Source organism: Sorghum bicolor, chromosome 2 (assembly GCF_000003195.3).
Source record: "Sorghum bicolor cultivar BTx623 chromosome 2, Sorghum_bicolor_NCBIv3, whole genome shotgun sequence".
Taxonomy (NCBI): Eukaryota; Viridiplantae; Streptophyta; class Magnoliopsida; order Poales; family Poaceae; genus Sorghum; species Sorghum bicolor.
The window spans coordinates 71,287,472-71,307,363 of NC_012871.2; the positions used below are offsets into that span (position 1 = coordinate 71,287,472).

The window sequence follows — 19,892 nt, forward strand, 5'->3', positions numbered from 1 at the left end:
CCACGTCGAGCACGGCGCAGTAACGTACCGACGGGCGACGGCGCGCGCCAGCCGGAGCATCAGCAGGCGACTGATTGTTGCATTGGTCCGACCGACACAACGGAACTGCCGGTGTATGTACATAAAGATTTTCCAGTGGTTCACCTTCTTCAGCCGTGATACGATCGGCGGTTGAAAAAAAGAAGAAGAAAGAGTTCCCCCTTTATTTGATCCATCCATGGAGATGGTGTGCTTAGGAGATGAGCTCCTTTTGTTCATCCTGCCCCGTCCTCCAGCAGATCAGAAGCAGAGCAGGGCGTCCGTCCCTCACCGACACCGCGAATTCGAAGCGAGTTTTTTTCCTTTTCCTTTCTCTTTTGCTTTCGTTTTTGGAAAAGGAACGGCACGGTTGGTGTCCTGGTGATCAGGGTCAATGGGCCGCGTGTGCCTCTGTCTAGCTTGTAAATACAAAAGAAAAAGAATATATGTATATACTGAGTACTCCGCACGCAGCACTAGTACAGCGACGAGTGAATTTTATAAGGGTCGTCAGTCGTCACGAGTTGCAAGCGTCGCGCGGTCCGCGTGCACGCAGCAGCGCCAGGCACGGGTGGTGGTTGACCCCCCGGGCCGGCCGGCGACGCCCAGAGCCGCCCGGGCAGCGCGGGCGAACGGCCGGCCGGCCGGCATGGTTAATGCGTGCGCTCGTGACGACGGACGAGGAGGGATCCATCCCGTCCGGTGGCGGGTGGCTTTCGATCGCCCGCGCCATCGCATTCGCATCGTTCGTTTGTCAACGTCGCTTGCTAGGCGGCTAGTTGCCGCCACTTCGCCGTCGCGTGACGGGCGCGTCGTGCCTGCCGCGGGGAGCCCAGCTAGCCGACATGACATGGGAACAGGGGGAAGCCCTAGCCTCGTTTGAGGCGTTACGTTCAGGGCAGGCCATCTCGAAGCCGGGGTTCGATCGGCAGGTTACAACTTATAACCCGCAACAACGTTTCGGTGACGAAGCGGCACAGGAAGCGTTCACACTACTAATCTTCCACTCCATCGATTCAAATAATATATATATATATATATATATATATATATATATATATATATATATATATATATATATATATATAGCGTGTCAAATTAACATTATAAGTGCAGTTTTCCTCTCTCTGGTTTGGCCCCATTTGTGGTGGTTGGTAGGCACACAAACCACGTGTATTCGTGCTCACGTGCGCACGCACCGGCGAGTACCGACAACACACAAAAGGTCATATATGGATGGACATCTGCTGATTCCCAATTCCCAAAGTGTGTGCACCACTCGCGTTAACGGACAAGAAAGGAAAGCAATGGGCGGCGGCCAGTAGAATTTTCGGCATAGCCTACGTACTGTTTAGCAAAATGTATTCAAGGTCTCCATGTTTTGGGCCTTGTTTACTTCCACCCCAAAATCTAAAATTTTTTAAGATCCATGTCATATTGAATCTTTAGACGTATGCATAGAGTATTAAATATAGGCAAAAATAAAAATTAATTGCACAGTTTGGTCGGAATTTACGAGACGAATCTTTTGAGCCTAGTTAGTCCATGGTTGAACAATAATAAACACAAACAAACGGAAGTGTTATAGTGTTACGAACTTTTTTTCTTCACGAACTGAACACGGCCTTGATCACTCGCAAAATTATTGCAAAAGCTTTACAATCAAGTATAAATAAGCATGTGTTTGACTCTTGATACTCACCAGGCGCCAAGGTTCATGTGTAACATCAGATACCCTGCTTAGAATTGCTTATACGGATTATCATTACATTACATGTACACACCGGCGGAGCTACGTACGTGGGGGCCATAGTGGGCCATGCATCTCTGTAATTTGTTTGAGTTGATATGCTATTTACAGCCCAATAGTCCATAATCTCTGGCCGTGGCGATAGTCTTCCCTGTCCCCTGCGTTCGCAAGCCATCGGGTCTTCCCTGTCCTCGGCGTTCTCGTCTCCCAACCCCAAGAGTCCGAATCGTGGGCTCGTGGCATCCGCGCTCCACAACGGGCAGCCGCCGGCGAGGATCAGCTCCAGCCGCGGCACCAGCGCCCACTAGCAGTTGAGCAGTACTCCAGCCGTTGGCCTGTTGCTTTGCATTTGGCCCTGTGCTGCTATGCGTATCTCTTTTTTTTTTTGACAACTGATGCTATGCATAGTTAACTAGTCATACATGTATGCCGTTTTGTTTATTCTTCTAGTGTTTGCTTCCAAATTCTTCCATCTGTAAAATCTACAGGCTATGCCTACTAGAAGTCACTAATTGAGTAATAATTTGTTGTCTGTTGAGATGTTATGTTTTTTTAGATAATTTTAAAATCTATGCTGTTTAATTTATTCTAAGCCCCTGCATAGTACGTATGTGACGTATGTCCTGTGTATGTTCTGAACTGTGACCTATACGTAAGCACTAATAAATCTCATTTCTCCATAACCTATGTGCATATGGTTTCAAATGGTGCCCCCCCCCCCCCCCCACACACACACACCCACCCACACCCACACCCACACACACAATTATGTTGGTGCAGGCTCCGCCATTGCATGTAGATTAGTTCATATTCTTTACTCTCTCTTTAGTCGCCAAAAAAAAAAGACCATATCTCCTTTTTTTAATGAAAAGCTGAGTGTCCCAGTTATGGTCTCTGTTTCATTATTTACAGCAGAATATTCTCCAGACAATATGACATTAGATGGGAAAACTGCTTGCTTGATAAATTACGATGTCGTAGAACTGCTGTCACAGTGACTTAGACAAAAATCTAAACTCTTCAGTGGAAAAAAAGAAGACTTCGAACTACAAGAGTAACATGGTTTTTCTGAGCCAAGCTATACGAGCAACAAATGGGCCAAATACTGTGATCATTAGAAGCAAATGATTCATGAGGCTATCCATTTCACATGTGACAACCTTTTACCAATTGTAGAAACATGTCCATTTCTTCGGTTTTTTGAAGTCCCTAAGAAGTACTCCCTGCGTTCCAAATTATAAGATGTTTTGGCTTTTTCTAGATACATTGCTTTTACTATGTATCTAGACATAGTGTATGTCTAAGTGCCTAACAAAAGTCATGAATTTAGAAAAGGCAAAACGTCTTATAATATGGAATGGATTGAGTACATTGGTAAGGCGACAGCTTATAGCAAGAAACAGGGAATATTTGTGAACTCATTTATATTAGAGAAGTCTTACCATATCCATTATTTTTTCTGAAGAGGAATCAGCTGCCTCAATCCCAACTAGGGCAGACTCACAATCATGTCCTACCTGAATGTTGCTAGTGTCATTCTGAAGCTACTTCTCTCTGAAGCTGTCCAGTACTCGGTTATGGACTTCGAGTACTTGATACCAAGCAAGCAAATGCATATCTGAAGCTCATGTTACCTTCTCTCTCAATGCATCTGGAATGAGCAAGCTAAAATGGGTCATACAGGAAAACATGATGCAAAACATGCAATGCTCCTGTAATCACATGGAGAAATGGAACCAGAAAAGAGAATACTGAAGAGCATATAGAATATGTAAAGAATAGTGAAGAGCATATACATAGAATAAGGACTAAAGATGAATTGATCAATAAAAGTCACTTTAATCCATTATACATGTATGTTGCATCAAAAGAGGTTGTAAAGAAAAACGAAATCAAACGGCATGACAGGCAACAGAGCAAAGTAAAACAAACCCTTAAAGTCCATTGGTTCAGGTTCATACATTCACAGACTTTGAAGGAGAATATGATACAATGGAAGATTCAAAGGAAGAAAAGGAAGCCAAACATCCAATACAAGTGCAATGGTACTATGAGACTTCGGAAATCACATTGTTTGTTTTTATATCACGCTCTAGTTTGTCATAAGAGTAGTTTGGTAATTACATAATGTTTTTTGTTTCTTTAATACATGGATTAATTTGAAGTAGTTGCAGGTTGCATCTTGTTTCCTCCTGATTTTATATCAGTACAATATCATATTATTATACTAATTTGATTCAAAATAGTTTTATGACAAATATAACACTTCCCAGAAAAAAATGAATTAATGAATGAAATAAATTAAAACATCAAAATACAAAGGCCTAAGAAGAACAGTAATTAAACTATGATGGTCAACAAAACACAGTAATTCCATTTCACGGAAGCTTAGTTCAAGAAATTTCAAAACATGAGATGAAATGTGCCAAAGTCCCCAAACTGGACATTATAGATTTAACAAGGATTATAAAAATGTTTAAAGATATTATTAGATCAAAGAAAAATGACATGCTTTTCATGCAAACAATGATTAGATTGGGAAGTGTCATACTTATTTTTTCTTGCATGAGAGTAACATAGTCCATGCTGTTGTCTCTCCAGATATATGGAAGCACATTTTGATACATATAGAGTGTTGGACAGATTCCAGCATCTTCCATCCACTGCAAAACCTACATGGACCAAACAAAGACAATAATTAGAGAAAAGATTAGGTTGGACACCTGTAAACTATCGTCCATCCTTTTCTCTGTTTCATACATATTTTGAGTCAAATACTAATAAACTCCTAGCTTAAAATGCTTATGTTACAGTTTGTTGGAGGCAGACAGTTGATTGAATAATTTACCATAATTCAAAATTTTCTAACATGTCATAGCGCTTCACAACAAAGAACAAGACAAAACATGTCAAATGAAAAAAAAATGTATGACATTCTGGTTTAACAGGTCATAGCTATCTTTTCCCCTGTTTCACACATATTTTAATGCAGATCTTTAATACAGCAACATCTTATCACAATTTAGCAAGCTGCAAATGGAATCTAGCAAATATAATTCTCTTTTTTTCAGGGAATCTTTGATGAAGGACTCATCAACTCTTATTCAAATGAGATAATATAGCTGCCTAGTGATAGGCCCTGTGTACCTCAACATACTTTCTCCATTTCCCCACAACTAAGAGATTTCTCAACAGAATCGTATAAGTAGAAAGGCCCACAGTAGAGCATGCAGTCACCATCTTATAGAACAGCTGCGTGATAGAAGTTCATAACAATAAGTATCATCCTTCAAAGAGTCCAAGGAGAAGCAGTAACAGGAAATGCACAACCAACAGACAAAGCACAAGTCTTATGAACAAGTGGGTGTGTTCCTCAAGCATGTTCACAAAAGAAACAATGATTATTCAAAACTAGTACAGATGGTAGTATTATTCTTAATGCAAAAAATCATTTATTTGGTAGAGAACAGCAATATATAGGTTATGCATGGAGTCTATACCTTGCTGTCGCACAATGGTGCGATTAAGAAACCAATACAGTAACATTGCACGAAGATTAACATAGACAGAAATAGTAATTCCTCTGAAACAAGGAGTCTATCGGAATTTCTGATGTTGATATCAAATGATTCTTAGTTTGCAGAAAAACATTATGCTGCCAGAGCAGTTTCTGCCAGGGTAATGAAAATAAATGATAACAAGATAGTTATTTCCATGACATTGTCTTAGTTGGAAATTGGAAATTATATTAAAAAAAAATGTTACACAATGGCACCTTCTTAAGGGGAGAAATTATACCTTCATCATGCTCTCTGTCCTGCCACATTTTCCAAGAAAATTTAAAATATGGTTTAGTGTGCCAAAAGAAATCGATGAGAGAGAGGAATCCAAATGTTCGATTATTTGACTTGCTGTTTTCCAGTCCCGTAGCCTGTTGCCAAGCAGTAAAAGTTCCACAGTCCCACTAGTTAAATTACCAGGACTAGTAATCTTTCAAAAGAAATAACACAGAAAATAGAACATTAAACTACTCCTTGTATCAAATGTCCATGAAAACAAGATAAAAGCATGACATGATCTAGATGATAATAGTTATTGGTGCAGACACTCACTTTCTAAAACTGCAAATGCCCAGATAACTGAACAAATTATTTGAACAGAGCAAGCAAACAAATAGTTCCAATAGCCTCAACACATCAGTTTGTTAGTTACACTGATCTAACACAGAGAAGAGACATTTTACCCATGACAATGTTTTATCCTTCCATCTCAACAAATATACGACTTTAGTTCTATTTCTTCTTATTAACTAATTAACTAATTGTATATGTTTGGCGAGGTGACACCAAAATAACAAGCAGCTACATATAAGTATCTTAAATGGTTACACAATAAAATACAAAGGGTAATTCAAAAGTTCAGCTAAAAGGAGTGGAAGTTACCCTGCCTAAATATGTAGTAAAACCAAACTTGTGAAACTGCAGCAACATGTAAATACATTTAACATGTCAACATAATAGTGGAGAGTGAACACTGTTTCAATAACAATCAACCCAGTCACTAATTCAAAAGTGCACATACAACTTAAAACAATGGATAAACATACATGGTGCATGAAGATATTATCTCAAAATAAGCCTTTTGGTTCAATTGAATCTGTTTTTGCTTCATGAATTCCATCAACTGAAGGACCCTTTCAGGTTGACCTCCCTTATTCAATGCTTCCATGAGGGATGAACAGACAATAGCATCTGGCTGTATGTCATTACTTTCCATCTCTTTGAATAGGTCCCATGCTCTCCTCCAGCTCCCTTATGAGTTATGATCCATATGGAACACAGGATTAGTTAATAATTTAAAACTATTGAAATATTGTCTCATCCTAAGAGATTCTTACCATCATCACTATAGGCCTTAATCATTGTTGTATATGTCAAAACATCAGGGAAGCATCCAGATTCTTTCATAGAATTAAAAGTAGATGCTGCTTCAGTTAGTTTTCCCTGAATTAAAGACATTGTTAGAATACTAATTCTTTACAATGAACCAGACAGATAATGCCAGTAACACTTGCCTGCTTAACATATGAACAAATCACGGACGAGTAGACTTCCTTGGTCAAATGAATATTCAGGTCCATCATGTCTTCAAAAAAATTCAGAGACTCTACATACCTTCCCAATTTACAAGATCCACTAATGAGTATATTGTAAGTCACAGCATCGGGCTTCACATTGCCTGTCCTCATTGACGTGTACAACTCCAAAGCTTTCTTATAATCTCCCAAACTTAAATAGCTTCCGATGCCTGAGTTGTAAGCAACTGTATTTAGTTGGATCCCTCGAGACTTAGCTGCTGCAAGAATTATGCCAATTTTAGTTGGCTGCCTGCAGCGGCCACATGCTGTTAACAGAGTACTTATTGAAATAACATCCGGTTGAATGCCATCTTGCTCCATTTCATGCAGCAGACTAATGGCTTCCTTCAACATTCCAGCAGATCCATAAGCATCAATAAGTGCATTGTAACTGACTTTATTTGGCTTGCATGCATTCTTCCTCATTTCATTAAAGACCTCCCTAGCCTTCTCAGGTAGTGCAGATCTACCATAAGCATTAAGTAAGGAGGTATACGAAACTATATCAGGTTTGAACCCATTTTGCTTCAGTAATTTAAAAGTCTCCAAGGCCTCTGTGTGCATACCATGCGAGGCATAAGCACCCAACAGTGCATTGTAGGATACAATATTAGGTCTGACACCTTCAGCAACCATCATATCAAAGACCGCCTTGCAATTTTCAGCTTGCCCACAAACAGAATAAGAATACATTATGCTAGTATATGTAACAACATCTGGAGGACATATTGTTCTTCTTTCCCTCATTGAGTTAAACAACTCAATAGCTTCCCCATACAGTGCAACCTTTACAAGGCAATGGATCACAATATTCATAGTGCATGTATCAGGGGCAACTTTAGAGGATTTCATAATTTCAAAGTAAGCTATAGCTTTTGAATACTGAGCTCCATTCTTGAAAGCAGACAAGACAATGTTGTGCGTGATCAAATCTGGTCCTACACCATTTTCAGTCATCTTCTTACAAAGTTCTAAAGCTTTCTTCCAGTTACCAGCAGCCCCACATGCATTTATAACATTATTATATGTAGTTCGGCTAGGAGGTATCTGCAATAAAAAGTATATTTTAAAGGAGTAAACTAAATCACCATAATAATGTAAAGTGACTTGCATTTTTTTCCAATGATGTTTATTTGTTAATGTCACTCCAGGAGCATTCAGATGCTAATTATGTAGAATATCTTTACAAGCATGTGCAGTTCAATTCAGGCAATTAGTTTCTTAAGCAGTAGTCCAGATCTTCATAGTAATCCTCAATGCCTATCCTGGTTTAGTGATGCCTGTTCACTTTCAGCAACAACTCTCAAATTTTCATTAAAAAAAGTCGACTGCTGAATGTATTAGGAGTTTAGGACCATGGTAGCATTTTTTTTTCTAATCGATGGATACATCAAAAAATTAAACATAACATCAGAATTTGAGAAAACATGTGATTAGTCAGATTCTTTAAAATGGAAAATAAGCACAGCATAAAAAATGGAATCACGTAACATTAGGAAAGTACAAAGTGCGCCCAGACAAGTGGAATTATGACGGAATGAATAATATAACTGTGAAAAGTACTTACAGCAGCACGTTGCATATCATCCATAATGTTGATGGCCCAACGCCACTGGCCAGCTCGAGCATGAGCATGGATCAAAGAGTTGTATGTATCAGTATCAGGCTTGCACCTATGGATATATTATTAGTGTAAAGCATACCGAGAGGGAATAGATAATGGGAAGGGTACCATTTCGACGAACTAACGAAAAGACAATACAAGAACAACGGCTGCATGTAAACTATATTTTAAGGAACATATCTGATTGGCAATGTTTTCAGGTCATCTGGTCGACCTGGGACCGACCAGGACAATTAATCACGATTAATCGGACGACTCGTACAGGTCGACAGTACCCTGATCAGTCACCTGGGACCGACCAGGACGATTAATCGCGAAATCAGATGACTTGAAAACATTGCTGATTGGTGTGATATAATAACAGTAAAAATTTAGAAAATAAGGAACATGGGACAGAAAAGGATGTAGTCGGTAAATGAGAGGAGACAAAGGGCTGGGGTCAAGCCCTGACTTCCCTGCGCTTGAGAGAGAGGTTAGAAGGAGTAGATTAGTATTGCTTGGTGTTTCCAAAATACATCAAGGACTTATATTATATATAAGAGGCCTGATTACAACCGCCCCATGTGCAAGCAACTAACTAATCTATAGACAAACATAATCTCCTAGCAACCAATACTTCCAAAATACATCAAGGGCTTATATTATATAATAGGTGATTACAACCGCCCCAGGCGCAAGCAACTAACTTATCTCTAGACAAACCAATACTTCTAATAACTGAATCCTCATTGAATCAAGAGCCTAACTGAAACTGAACTAACTCTGAAACTTCACCGACTACCCTGATGCGGCTGCTCCTGACTGCTTGCACCTGCGTTGGTACTTGGTACTGATGGCCCCACATTAAAGAGTGGTTCATTATACATTGAAGAATATTGCTAAATAACATAGTATTCACACAAGACACCACAATTGTATGTGGGGCCTACAGCGAGTATCCTACTCTGAATCAGTTTGGTGGTTGGTTCAGCAGGATAGGATGGATTTTCTCTTCAGTAGTGTACAATAAGGAAAGGCAAAACAAATCAACGTCATGAACTTTGCAAATGACAATCTAATATGATGAATCAGTCCAACTTCTACAGCAAACTTATTATTTGTAGTTAACTTATATGAGTCTGTGACTTCTTGTAAGGGTGAAGAAAAGAATTAGGTAATTATTGTTTAAGGTGTTGAAAGTATGACATACCGCCATTCTTGCATCTCAAAGAACAGGCCACGCGCTTGATCAACCTGATTGTGTCTAGCATGTAGCCTAATCATCATGCCATAAATGTCATTGCGAGCACAGTAGTTCTCCTGAATTTTCATCCAGCGGAACACATGTACAGCATGTTTCAAGGATCCAGAAATAGTAATTTCCTACAGGTCATACAAACTGTGTGAGTGCATTTTTTTTTACCATGTGAGTGCATTATCACTGGAACAGGCTAACTTGTAAACAGTGAAGTTATGGAGATGTTTGGTTTGTTACAAAATAAGAACCATGACTTGCAAGTGCAGCAGTTACTAACAGTATTCTATAATACTGTCTCTAATAACACGCCCGCAAAAAATATGGCGACAATTGACTATTGCGAAAACAACTAGATTTTCTGAACTGATTGAGAAAACCATAGCTTTAGAGACATATTGATAGTGAACATCAAAGTTGTAAATGTCCGTTTGAGAAACATAGCAACAAACACTGCAGTAAATGGAACTAGTGTGCACAATTATGGCAAAACAAAACAAAATATCAGCAGAGACATATAGATTCAGGGCTAGTGTAGACTGTAGTTTAATCCTTATATAAAGCATCAAAGATAGTTTCTACAGAATACTTGCACTACTACGATGAACTGATAAATAGCATTTTGGAAACAAACAAAAATGGTGTTTGTAAATTTGTAATCATTGCATAGCAAAAATGATCATACGCTCAATTGAGAATGAACTTGTTACCATCAATACCAACTACTGTAGAATTCAACGCTAACTAAGTGAAATAGATGCTGCACTATTAGTTCATCGCGTACCACTCCTCTCAGGCCATTTGCTCATTGGAATGCCACACTACTGGCCAATAGTAGCATCAGCCGCAACAGTCATTTCGTCGAACATGTAGCAGGTAACAAGCAGGCGTGCATAAAAAAAGGGAGAGAATGGGGCTTTACGCGGATGAGCAGCGGGAAATTGCGGCGTGCGAAGCGACCGGCCCAGCAGTTGAGCACGGCGTCCACGGCGTGCGCGTCGGCAGGAGGCAGCGCGAGCACACGCGCGGCGACCTCGGACACCTTCCAGTCCCGCTGCCACCGGTTTCCCTCCACGCGGAGGCGGTGCCGCGCAGGGAGCGACGCGGCGCGGACGCCGTCCACCTCGGTGCGGACCCAGCGACGGCCGCGGTCGAGGTCGACGGACACGGCAGGCCGACGCTCCGCCCACGGCGGCGGCCCGGGCGCGCGCGGAGGAGGCCGCCGCGGCGGCGCGCGGACGACGCGCGGGGGCGCGTCGGGGTTCAGTGACGGTGGAGGCGGGGGTGCGGAAGACATCGCCGCGGCGGCTTTACCGTTGCGGATGGATGTGTGGGCGAGGCGTTTCCGGACTGCATCAGCGTAGCTGCGTAGGGAGCTATCTTTTCATGCGAGGCACTGTTTAGTTCCAAAAATTTCTCAAAATTCTTTACAATTTTCTGTCGTACCAAATTTTGAATATATAGATGAAATATTAAATATATATATAAAATAATAATTAATTATATATTTTATATGTAATCTATGAGATGATTTTTTTGAATTTAATTATTAATTTATAATTAGACAATAATTATTAATAAAACGAAAGTGCCATGTAAAATTTTTACCAACTAAATAAGGCCTGATTTGATAAGTTTAAACCTCGGGGCCGGCTTTTTGGATGGATGGAGCTCAAAAATCCGAATGATTCCATGAGTTCATGATTTATTTGTCAAAAGCTACTACGAGACTCTTTTGTAGGCTCCTCCACAAGTCCTCTGAAATTTGTTATAAAGAAAATCCTCTAGATTTTTAGGGCTTCTTCAAAAAAACCTCTGAAGCCAAAGCCATATCAAACATGACATACATATTGGTAAACACATGTTCTTCATGTGTGATGTTATTCATTGGCTGTTTTTTCCATTCATGTTGATGTTGATTTGTTGTAAGATTGGTTTTGATAAACTCAAATGAATTGAGTTGGCACGTTAGCTCTGTATATATAATCTTCTACCACTATACATCTCTTTTCATGGTTTTGTGAGGCCATGACACATTTGAAATAGGGAAAACAATATTTTTTGATGCCTAGTATAGTTGTGCAACTTAGTTTGGATAAACTAGAACTAACAACTAATACTATTAGCTCTTACATATAGATTAATAAACTAACAATTAAGACCTTGTTTAGATTCAAATTTTTTTGGATTTTGATATTGTAGCACTTTTATTTTTATTTGATAAACATTGTCTAATCATGGAGTAGCTAGGCTTAAAAGATTTTGTCTCGTGATTTACAGACAAACTGTGTAATTAGTTTTGTTTTCATCTATATTTAATACTCTATACATGTGCCGCAAGATTCTATGTGACGAACAATCTTGAAAAGTTTTTGATTTTTGGAATGAACTAAACAAGGCCCAATTCATGGCTAAGTAGACTAACAACTAGTCTTTCTGTTTATCTTTACGAAATAAAGATTAATCAATCTATAAATCCAAACAAGCCCTAATATCATTCACACTATTGCTTAAGGCTTCAAGATTTGGCAACACCTGAAACTAGTCAAGCAAATGAACCTTGATATACTTTTTTATAAGTGTTTCATATATTTTTATTAATCAAATTAGTCGAAGAATAAAGTCAACTTTTCGAGATTTATATTATTTGGGGACCAAAAGAAAATAAAAAGGGCATATCCTCGTTCTCCTCTCCGGCTCACCGCGTGCCTCCTTCGCTCGCCTCGCGCCGCCGTCCGCGCCCGCTGGACTAGGCCTGCTACGCCTGTACCCAACGAAGTCCTCTTCGACCGCCTATCAACCCCTATCCCCTCCCCCGCGGCGCCGCAGCGGCGAGAAAGAACGCGCGCTCCATCCTCCCCTCCCCAGCCCGCTCGCCCCCCTCCCCTCGAGCAGCCTCCCTGGCCGAGGGTGCTTCCGCTCCTTCCGCTGGAGCGGAACACGACGCCTGGCCGCCGACAATCGAAGCGATTCCTCTCTCGCGGGCGTCCTCGTCGTCTTTGCCTCCTCTGTGGAAGTGGATCGGCGCGGCGAGGGGATCCATCCGGGGGTTTGGATCGGTTTATTCTCCATCTCGTAAGGACCAAGGAACCCTAATTTTGTTTGGTTGTTTCGATGGATCGTGCGTTCTGTTTCTGGAATCTTTTTATGCTGGGACTCTGAGGAATCGAATCAGATCTTTCCTGCTATAGTCCGCACAATTTGTTACGTGTTTCTTTACTGCGTGGATACAAACATAGTAAATTCTTGCAAAGAAATTAAAATTTGGGGTTCAATTGGATCCCCACGGCTTGCTGTGCTCTTGGTTACATATTGTTCTTGCGGTACACCATCATCTTACATAGTGGCGAAGCCAAAATTTTATAAAGCCTGAGCGTAATGTCATACTAATACTAACAAGATAAACATAACACAAGATTATAAGAGAGGTTAAGTGCTAAGTGAGCAGTGATTCGCTGACTAAGTTTAAGCATGCTTAAGCGTCACTAATCCCTTAAGAGTTATTGTGATGTAGTAGACATTACAATTTCAATCTTAAACTGAATAAACTGAGAAGAGAGTAGAGAGCAATTGAGAAAGAGCAAATGAATATCCTTGTCTATCTTTCCTCTTTTCTTTTTATAGAAAAGGTGTGAGGGAAATTTTTCATAGTTTCCCCTAATAGGGGTTGTATTTTAAAAAAATATTTTTAGAAAAATAATTATGTCACAATGTTATGTAATTGGACTCTGTAGACACTATTATAATTCCTAATATATATTATTCTAAATATATAGATATTAATTGTATAGGTGCTAATTTGTCAAAAGATGTTAGAAAAAAATAGAAGTTGCTAAAAAAGAAATGAAAAAGAAAAAAGAAAAAATTTGTATGGGCTTTTATTTAGTGGCCCATCAAACCCACGCACGGCCAGCTCCTTGCAGCGCAGCGCCGACGCTCTATCTTCCTCGCAGCCCCGCTCAGGCTCGGTCCTCAGCGCAGATCCAGTCTCGGCGGTCCCAGGTCGGATCTTCCGCGCGTCGTCCAGCGGAAGATCCCAGTCTCGGCGGCGGCCCCTCGACGGCGTCCAGCGACGGAGAGGCAGTCCCAGTCTCGGCGGCGGCGTCGGCGGCTCCCCCTCCCGCCTCTCGCCAGTCGCCTCGCGCCTTCGCCTCCGTCCTCCGCGCACCGGCCGGCGACCCTGGGTACGCACCTCCCTCTCCCCCTCCCGCCTCTGCTGTAACGTGGGAGCCCGGCCAGCTGCCCAGGGTGGCCGGGCCTTGGCTCCGCCGGTGATCTTACATATAGGATAGACATGCTCTATGGGCACTAATGTTTATTAGTTTGGTACATCGTCGAAAGTCTGAAAGAATCAGTTGAAGTTTTATTCCAAAAAAATGCGAGAATTTAGTTTTCCTTGGGTGGAATGTGCGTAGTTCTCCATGCCTGTTGACATTTCTTGACAGTTTGCTTATTATTCATCCATCCTCCCATGCATTGCTTGATCACAACTGTTCTTTAGTCTCAAATTCGCACCCCTAGTATTAGTTATTTCCCAAAATTTGGACGTTTCAAATTAAACCCTGTGACACATTAAGTCATGCCATGGTGGTCAAGTTGTGTCTTTCCTGTTCAAACAACGCAACTGCATCTCTGATCTTTATGACACTACTAAAACTTTGTGTTTTCCCTAGGTTTCTTGTTTAAGAATTATTTCCTAAGAAATACTCGATTACATTTGGTACTTTCATTCTTGACTCATTGATTCACAGTTCTTGAGGAATCTTTTTGGCTGGTAATTATTTTATTGGGATGGATAGCATATATATAGGAGACGTGTTGTATTCTATAATTGCTCATTGTGAACTATTTTAGGAATATCTATTTTTTAGTGTTCCTGTTATAATTATTTTGGGTGAGATGTACTAGATCCCATGTATGTTTGTATCATTAGTAAAGTCATATTTGTGGTGTTCACATTAGTACATAACCTGATAACCGACCTAGCTTACACCAAAAATTATCTTGTACCGTTCCTCTGCAACTACTGTTGCCGTCCATGGTCCAGAACTCCAGATCTATGCATCAACCTTGCCACACCACTTTTTGGTTAATAAGACTGTTTGAACCCTACACATTTGCATCTTGATAATGACTGAATGATATCCAATACTTATGCATGGTGTACAAAATTATTTGGCTTTATGCTATAGAAATATGTTCTTTTATTGTCCTAGTGGCGTGGCCACATTACCGCTATGCCTGAGCAAAATAGTAGAGATCAAGACATTGTTATCAATTATATGATGGAAATATAGAAGTTCCTTGTTTTGCTCTAACAAACATTAATGGAGTAATATGCCAATATTTTTTGTTTACTGCTTTTGATGTTATCTTATTTTTCGAATTACTAAAGATTTCATTTCTGGATTGCCAGTTGTTGCTTGGAGTTAGACAATGGATCTGGAGACAGAGAATCGTCTCGCTTCTTTGCTAATTGAAGAGGCTCGGAGATTGCAGTTGGAGGCTGACAGGGAAGGTGTTCATGCATATCTTCGAAAACCTAATGTTAGGCATCGTCCAAACTCACGGTTCCTCACAGCCACGGTTCGTGGAGTTCAGCAAGGTTAGAATTGTGCAGCTGTATTTTTAGTTTATTGAATTGTTATTATCACTCAATTTCAACATTTTCTATGTTTTTGGAGGTCCTGTGGAACAAATCAACATTAGAAAAAAACAGTTGAGTCATGTAATCCTGTAAAAAAATTGAATTAGGCTATTGTGAGTACAATGACCTTTTCTTGGGGGAGAAAGTATACTAGCCATCTGGCCCCATGTCACCAATTTTTAATGACATAACTAATCAACGTAGAAAAAAACACTTTCCTGCATTGTATTGACCTTATGTTCTTGGGTAAAAAGTATACTGAGCCCATTTCACTATTTTCTTAATGACATCAAGTAGCATGTTCATACATTGTTCTGAGTTGAAATATGCTGTTTGTCCTGCAGCAAACCGTGTTGTGGAGGTCAATGAAATGTGGCGTGCCAGGGAAAAGGAACTGGAGTTAGAGTCAAAGGTGAAAAGCAGAAGTAACGATCGTGATGATTTTAGAGGTGAGAAGCGCAAAAGTGAATTGAGAAACCATAGCTCCAGCTCAAGGGTCGAACAAGAAGGGACCACTTATAATAATCCTTACTCAGACCAGGAGGATGGTCTCAGGGATGATGAGATTGAAAGATTTCTTCATTCAAGGTCAGTTAGAATATTCATTTATTTTATTTTATGCGAGAAATATCCATTTATTTCTTGATGTAACACCTGTGTATCTCTTTGATAATAGTACCACATTATCTATTGATTAGTGCTGGTATCCTATTATGTGGTGTATTTAAATTTATCTATGCTGCAAACCTTTCCGTCTGTTAACTATTTTCCTTGTGTTACCTATCAGCATATTGTTGCTGACATGTTTATTGTTGCTGTTCTGTTAGGGCAAAGCGAGGACGTGGGGCTGTTGGTTCTAGGATGGACGAGCCTGGTCCATACCTTGATTCTTTGTCTCGTCATCAGGACAACGGACCTAGTCCTGACATACGTGTGGAAGAAAAATGGGAACGCCGAGTACAAGGTCCAGAGAAGCCGTCATTTTTGAGGTCCAAGTCTACTGATGGTCATTGGCATAAGGATACTTTGGATGGAAGGGCATCAAGCTCTGAACCACTGTGTAAAAAGGAAAAGAAAAAGAAGTCAGAGAAAAAAGATAAGAGAGAGAAAAAGAAGGAAAAGGACAAGAAAAAATACAAACATCGCGATCGCCGCGATCACATAAGTCGAAGACGAGAGTGAATGAGTGATGTTGCCTGCTAGCAGAACAAGAAAAATGTGCACAAGGGTTGTGTTCTGAATTGAGATAGCAGATTGTTGCTGTAACTTGAAACATGTATTGTATGGAAATCTCGATATCTGTAGAAATGGACTATGGTTCTTATTATACAGTGTTGTGATGTCACATATTTCTTTGAAGTTTTATCACTTCGAAGTAGCATGGTTAACATCTCAAGGTGTTTGAGGCTTTTTCCCCTTTTGTTGATTGATCATCTGAGCCTGCTCTTCAAGCACGTGAGTTTGTTAGTTGGGGTTTATAGCTGAATAAACCTGCGTAGACAGATTAGTGCACATTTTCTATGATCATTTGACTACGGAGTTGTCAGGTTCCATTGAACACATAACAGTTGGCTCAAAACGACTAATTGATGACTGATGAAAGACAATTTATGAGATCTAAGCAGTTCCTACCAAAATGGACCTCAAAGCATGGATCATTCTTCGTTTGTTTTTTTAAAGCCCAAGAATTCATATTGTTCATCGACATGAATCAATTACTTAGGCTTTTGGAAGCTTCCATCTTTCCAATTTCTGAATCGATGTTATTTCAGAGTTCAGATAGGCGTTTTATATGTCGTGGGAATGCAGAGCGCATGGCGTTAGGCAGCAGTGCAATGGCTTGCAGAATTGGAGCCAGAGCCAGTGTCGGGATGTCAGGAAAAAAAGATGCTCCCATCAGTAGAAACTGGAGTCCCCAGACCATTTTCAAGAACAGAAAACATTAAATATGCGAATTAAATTTTGAATTATTTACAGGACAATCTCTTGACATATACCACTCAAAGTACATCACATGTTCTTGTGTGATTGCACAAACACTTGCAAGATGATCACAACTGAAAAATCCTAGAAAGTCATCCTCCAGTTCTTAAGCCCGAAGCCATCCAATCTATGTTCTTTGTACAGTATAATGCTGTGTATGAAATGTACTGGAACGAAAAATACACTATCTGCAACAAGAGGTAGATCATTAGATAAAGTCGTTGGAAGAGCAACAAGTAGAAAGAAACATAGTGCCTTTGTGTTGACATTATTGCCATGCAAACACCACAGTGAAATGAAATTGGCCGTGAAAGAATGCTTAGCTATAATGAAGACATCTTTTATACAACCACTGGACCGTGGCAAAAACCATCAAATGCACAACTGCACTATATGAAATATAAAGATCGCCTCAGCACGTATGTTGAAACTAGTTTATATCCAGGAGTAGCGATTTCAGCTACTTCTGCTGGAAGTCAGAAGTGTATATTTTCAGGTCAATCAGGATTCAAGAGATTCAATAAACACACTGCGTATGTAATGGTGATACTGTCCCAGTCCTTACACTGAAAGCAATACTTGTGTTCTCTTTTTTGAGGGAACAAAATATGGTGTTCTTTAGCCTTGGAAGCTTAGTAGCTAATTATAGCTTTTGTAAATAATTTTGACACTTCATTACCAAAGCAAATGAAAACTAGAGGTTGGATTCGGCGATAAACAAGAATAACTGACAATATGATGAATAGAGGATTCCCTAACTGTACCATTGTATTATGTCATCATAAACGACACCTGATCATGAGTCAAGGCATACGCAAAAATCATGTAAGTTTTGCATTCCGGTATGATACATGACACTATGACAGTACATGATCATGATATCTATTTCCATTATTTTTGTTTCTTTGGGGAAGGAAAATCATGATCTCTAGTTCAGCTGAACCTAAAGAGAACTGTAACATTCCACCAGTAACAACATTTCCTTTCCCTTTTTAAGTACTATATATTAGTACTAAATGATAATCACAACTAACAAAAAACATTTGTAATGCCAGGATATAAAAAACAGAAGAGCTGTGAAGAAAAACACATGCACATTCCTCCATTGCCCGAACTTGCACAAGGAAAAGGTTAAAAAAGAAGGTCTGAATCATCTTCAATTTTGCTAATCTTCTCAATTCAGAGGTAAGGAAGACCTGACCTGATAACTGACCTAAAATGCAGGAACGAATGAACGACCCAAGCCGGTCGAATAACTCAGCCGACAACGAATGGGCCGATCTCGCCACTGCGCATGCCGCGGGCGACCTCGTTGGCGATGACCAAGCAGGTGGACACCCAGCCGGCGAGCACCGCCCACACCATGTCCACGATGCAGGCCGCGAGCCCCCACGGCATCGTCATCCTTGCTCCCTCTCACCACTTCACCAGCCGCCTCCAAGGAGGCAATTCCACAAACACCGTCCCTGCAAATCGGCAAGCACCAACGGAACGACCATGGTTAAGCCGAGGAGGAGATCGATTGAATTCCAACGATTTGACTAGCTATTTATTACAGGAGAACTCACCTCTTATCCGTCAGAACGAAAGAATCGATGCAAGTTCCTCCGATTAGCGCCCGACCTACGGATTCAGCTAGGATCTTACGCACCAGCAATCGGGAAGAAATATTGCGTCCACAAGAGATTTGGCTGGATTTCACTGCCTCCTCTGCCACCTAATCCTTGTTTCCCCCTTTTTACACCTTCCCCTGTTCTGCGGGCCACCAAAGCTAGGATACGGACAGATGAGCTTTGATCTTGCTTTTGTGCCAAGAACCAACCCAACCCCGCCACTTATATTGATCCGAAATTCCACCTCCACCATGGATTCTTTGATCAGAACTTTTTTCCCTCACCGGACAGTTAAATAGAGATGAGGCTTGAAGAGTCTTCTCTCCTTTGTTGCTTGCCACATCTTCTCTCCGTTTGCCGAGTAAGCAGTTCAAGAAACAACCAGGTACTGCCACAGAAGAACCAACTGGAGATTGACACCTAAGAGCTCACAGCACTCTGACCGCGGATGTTGAAATATGGTTGGTACTTTGTTATACCTGATATTTATCTTTTTAATCTTTTTTCTCAACTAAAATACATATATTTTGCCATGTCGTATTACCCTCTGTCTCACCATTTAAGTGTCTTCCCTGCCCTGACATGGAGCCCTAGCTTGGCGATCCACCGACGATCAGGCCTGGCCCTGGAGGCGGGCAAGCGGGGCGGCTGCCCTGGGCCCCCAATTAGACAAGGGTCCACCCCCAGTATGAACCATATAATGTTTTTTAAGGTATTTATATATTTATATAAATTGTTGCATATAAATATTGCTTTTGTATGTAGAGTTAAGTATTTATAACTGTTATACTGAACAGAATTTAGTATCGTTCAATATTTGTGTTTCGGTGTTGGTCAGTTTTTTATGGTCTCGGTGTAGTACTTAATGATATTCAACATTGTTCAA

The 19,892-nt window shown here is 40.5% G+C and overlaps 3 protein-coding genes across 7 annotated transcripts; 1 reads left to right on the top strand and 2 right to left on the bottom strand.

Moving 5' to 3' along the window:
* On the bottom strand, nt 2,712-11,111 carry LOC8083906 (pentatricopeptide repeat-containing protein At2g41720). 4 transcript variants are annotated; one of them, XR_002450343.1, is made up of 11 exons: nt 10,686-10,956; nt 9,719-9,891; nt 8,473-8,578; nt 6,843-7,952; nt 6,666-6,771; nt 6,375-6,579; nt 5,567-5,699; nt 4,916-5,020; nt 4,320-4,440; nt 3,211-3,419; nt 2,712-2,991 (listed from the first exon to the last, which is right to left on the bottom strand). XR_002450343.1 is itself a non-coding variant. In XM_021454419.1 (10 exons), exons 2-10 carry the CDS (start codon nt 9,838-9,840, stop codon nt 3,394-3,396), a joined length of 2,034 nt encoding a protein of 677 aa, XP_021310094.1. In that variant the 5' UTR covers nt 9,841-9,891; nt 10,686-10,956; the 3' UTR covers nt 2,712-3,393. The 4 variants fall into 4 exon arrangements, 2 of the variants coding, with proteins under 2 accessions (XP_021310094.1, XP_021310095.1); XR_002450342.1 differs by having other exon boundaries at nt 2,712-3,112; XM_021454419.1 differs by having other exon boundaries at nt 2,712-3,419.
* On the top strand, nt 13,679-16,819 carry LOC8056375 (nucleolar protein 58). The gene is made up of 4 exons (XM_002460847.2): nt 13,679-13,947; nt 15,180-15,368; nt 15,755-15,998; nt 16,238-16,819. Exons 2-4 carry the CDS (start codon nt 15,200-15,202, stop codon nt 16,590-16,592), a joined length of 768 nt encoding a protein of 255 aa, XP_002460892.1. The 5' UTR covers nt 13,679-13,947; nt 15,180-15,199; the 3' UTR covers nt 16,593-16,819.
* LOC110432891 lies at nt 17,334-19,535 on the bottom strand. Of its 2 annotated transcripts, none has more exons than XR_002450176.1 (3): nt 18,962-19,535; nt 18,595-18,859; nt 17,334-17,581 (listed from the first exon to the last, which is right to left on the bottom strand). XR_002450176.1 is itself a non-coding variant. In XM_021454009.1 (3 exons), the coding sequence occupies exon 2, from the start codon at nt 18,795-18,797 to the stop codon at nt 18,651-18,653; it is 147 nt and encodes a 48-aa protein (XP_021309684.1). In that variant the 5' UTR covers nt 18,798-18,859; nt 18,962-19,535; the 3' UTR covers nt 17,334-17,581; nt 18,607-18,650. The 2 variants fall into 2 exon arrangements, 1 of the variants encoding a protein (XP_021309684.1); XM_021454009.1 differs by having other exon boundaries at nt 18,607-18,859.

Excerpts from the sequence above, each read along its gene's own strand:
- LOC8083906 (XM_021454420.1), bottom strand. The coding sequence starts at position 11,060 with ATGTCTTCCGCACCCCCGCCTCCACCGTCACTGAACCCCGACGCGCCC. Across the intron at positions 7,953-8,472 it reads ATGATATGCAACGTGCTGCT|ATACCTCCTAGCCGAACTAC; the intron begins GTAAGTACTTTT and ends TTTTTATTGCAG. Across the intron at positions 6,772-6,842 it reads TTTGTTCATATGTTAAGCAG|GGAAAACTAACTGAAGCAGC; the intron begins GCAAGTGTTACT and ends TCTTTAATTCAG.
- LOC8056375 (XM_002460847.2), top strand. The coding sequence starts at position 15,200 with ATGGATCTGGAGACAGAGAATCGTCTCGCTTCTTTGCTAATTGAAGAG. Across the intron at positions 15,369-15,754 it reads GGTTCGTGGAGTTCAGCAAG|CAAACCGTGTTGTGGAGGTC; the intron begins GTTAGAATTGTG and ends TTTGTCCTGCAG. Across the intron at positions 15,999-16,237 it reads GAAAGATTTCTTCATTCAAG|GGCAAAGCGAGGACGTGGGG; the intron begins GTCAGTTAGAAT and ends CTGTTCTGTTAG.
- LOC110432891 (XM_021454009.1), bottom strand. The coding sequence starts at position 18,797 with ATGACGATGCCGTGGGGGCTCGCGGCCTGCATCGTGGACATGGTGTGG.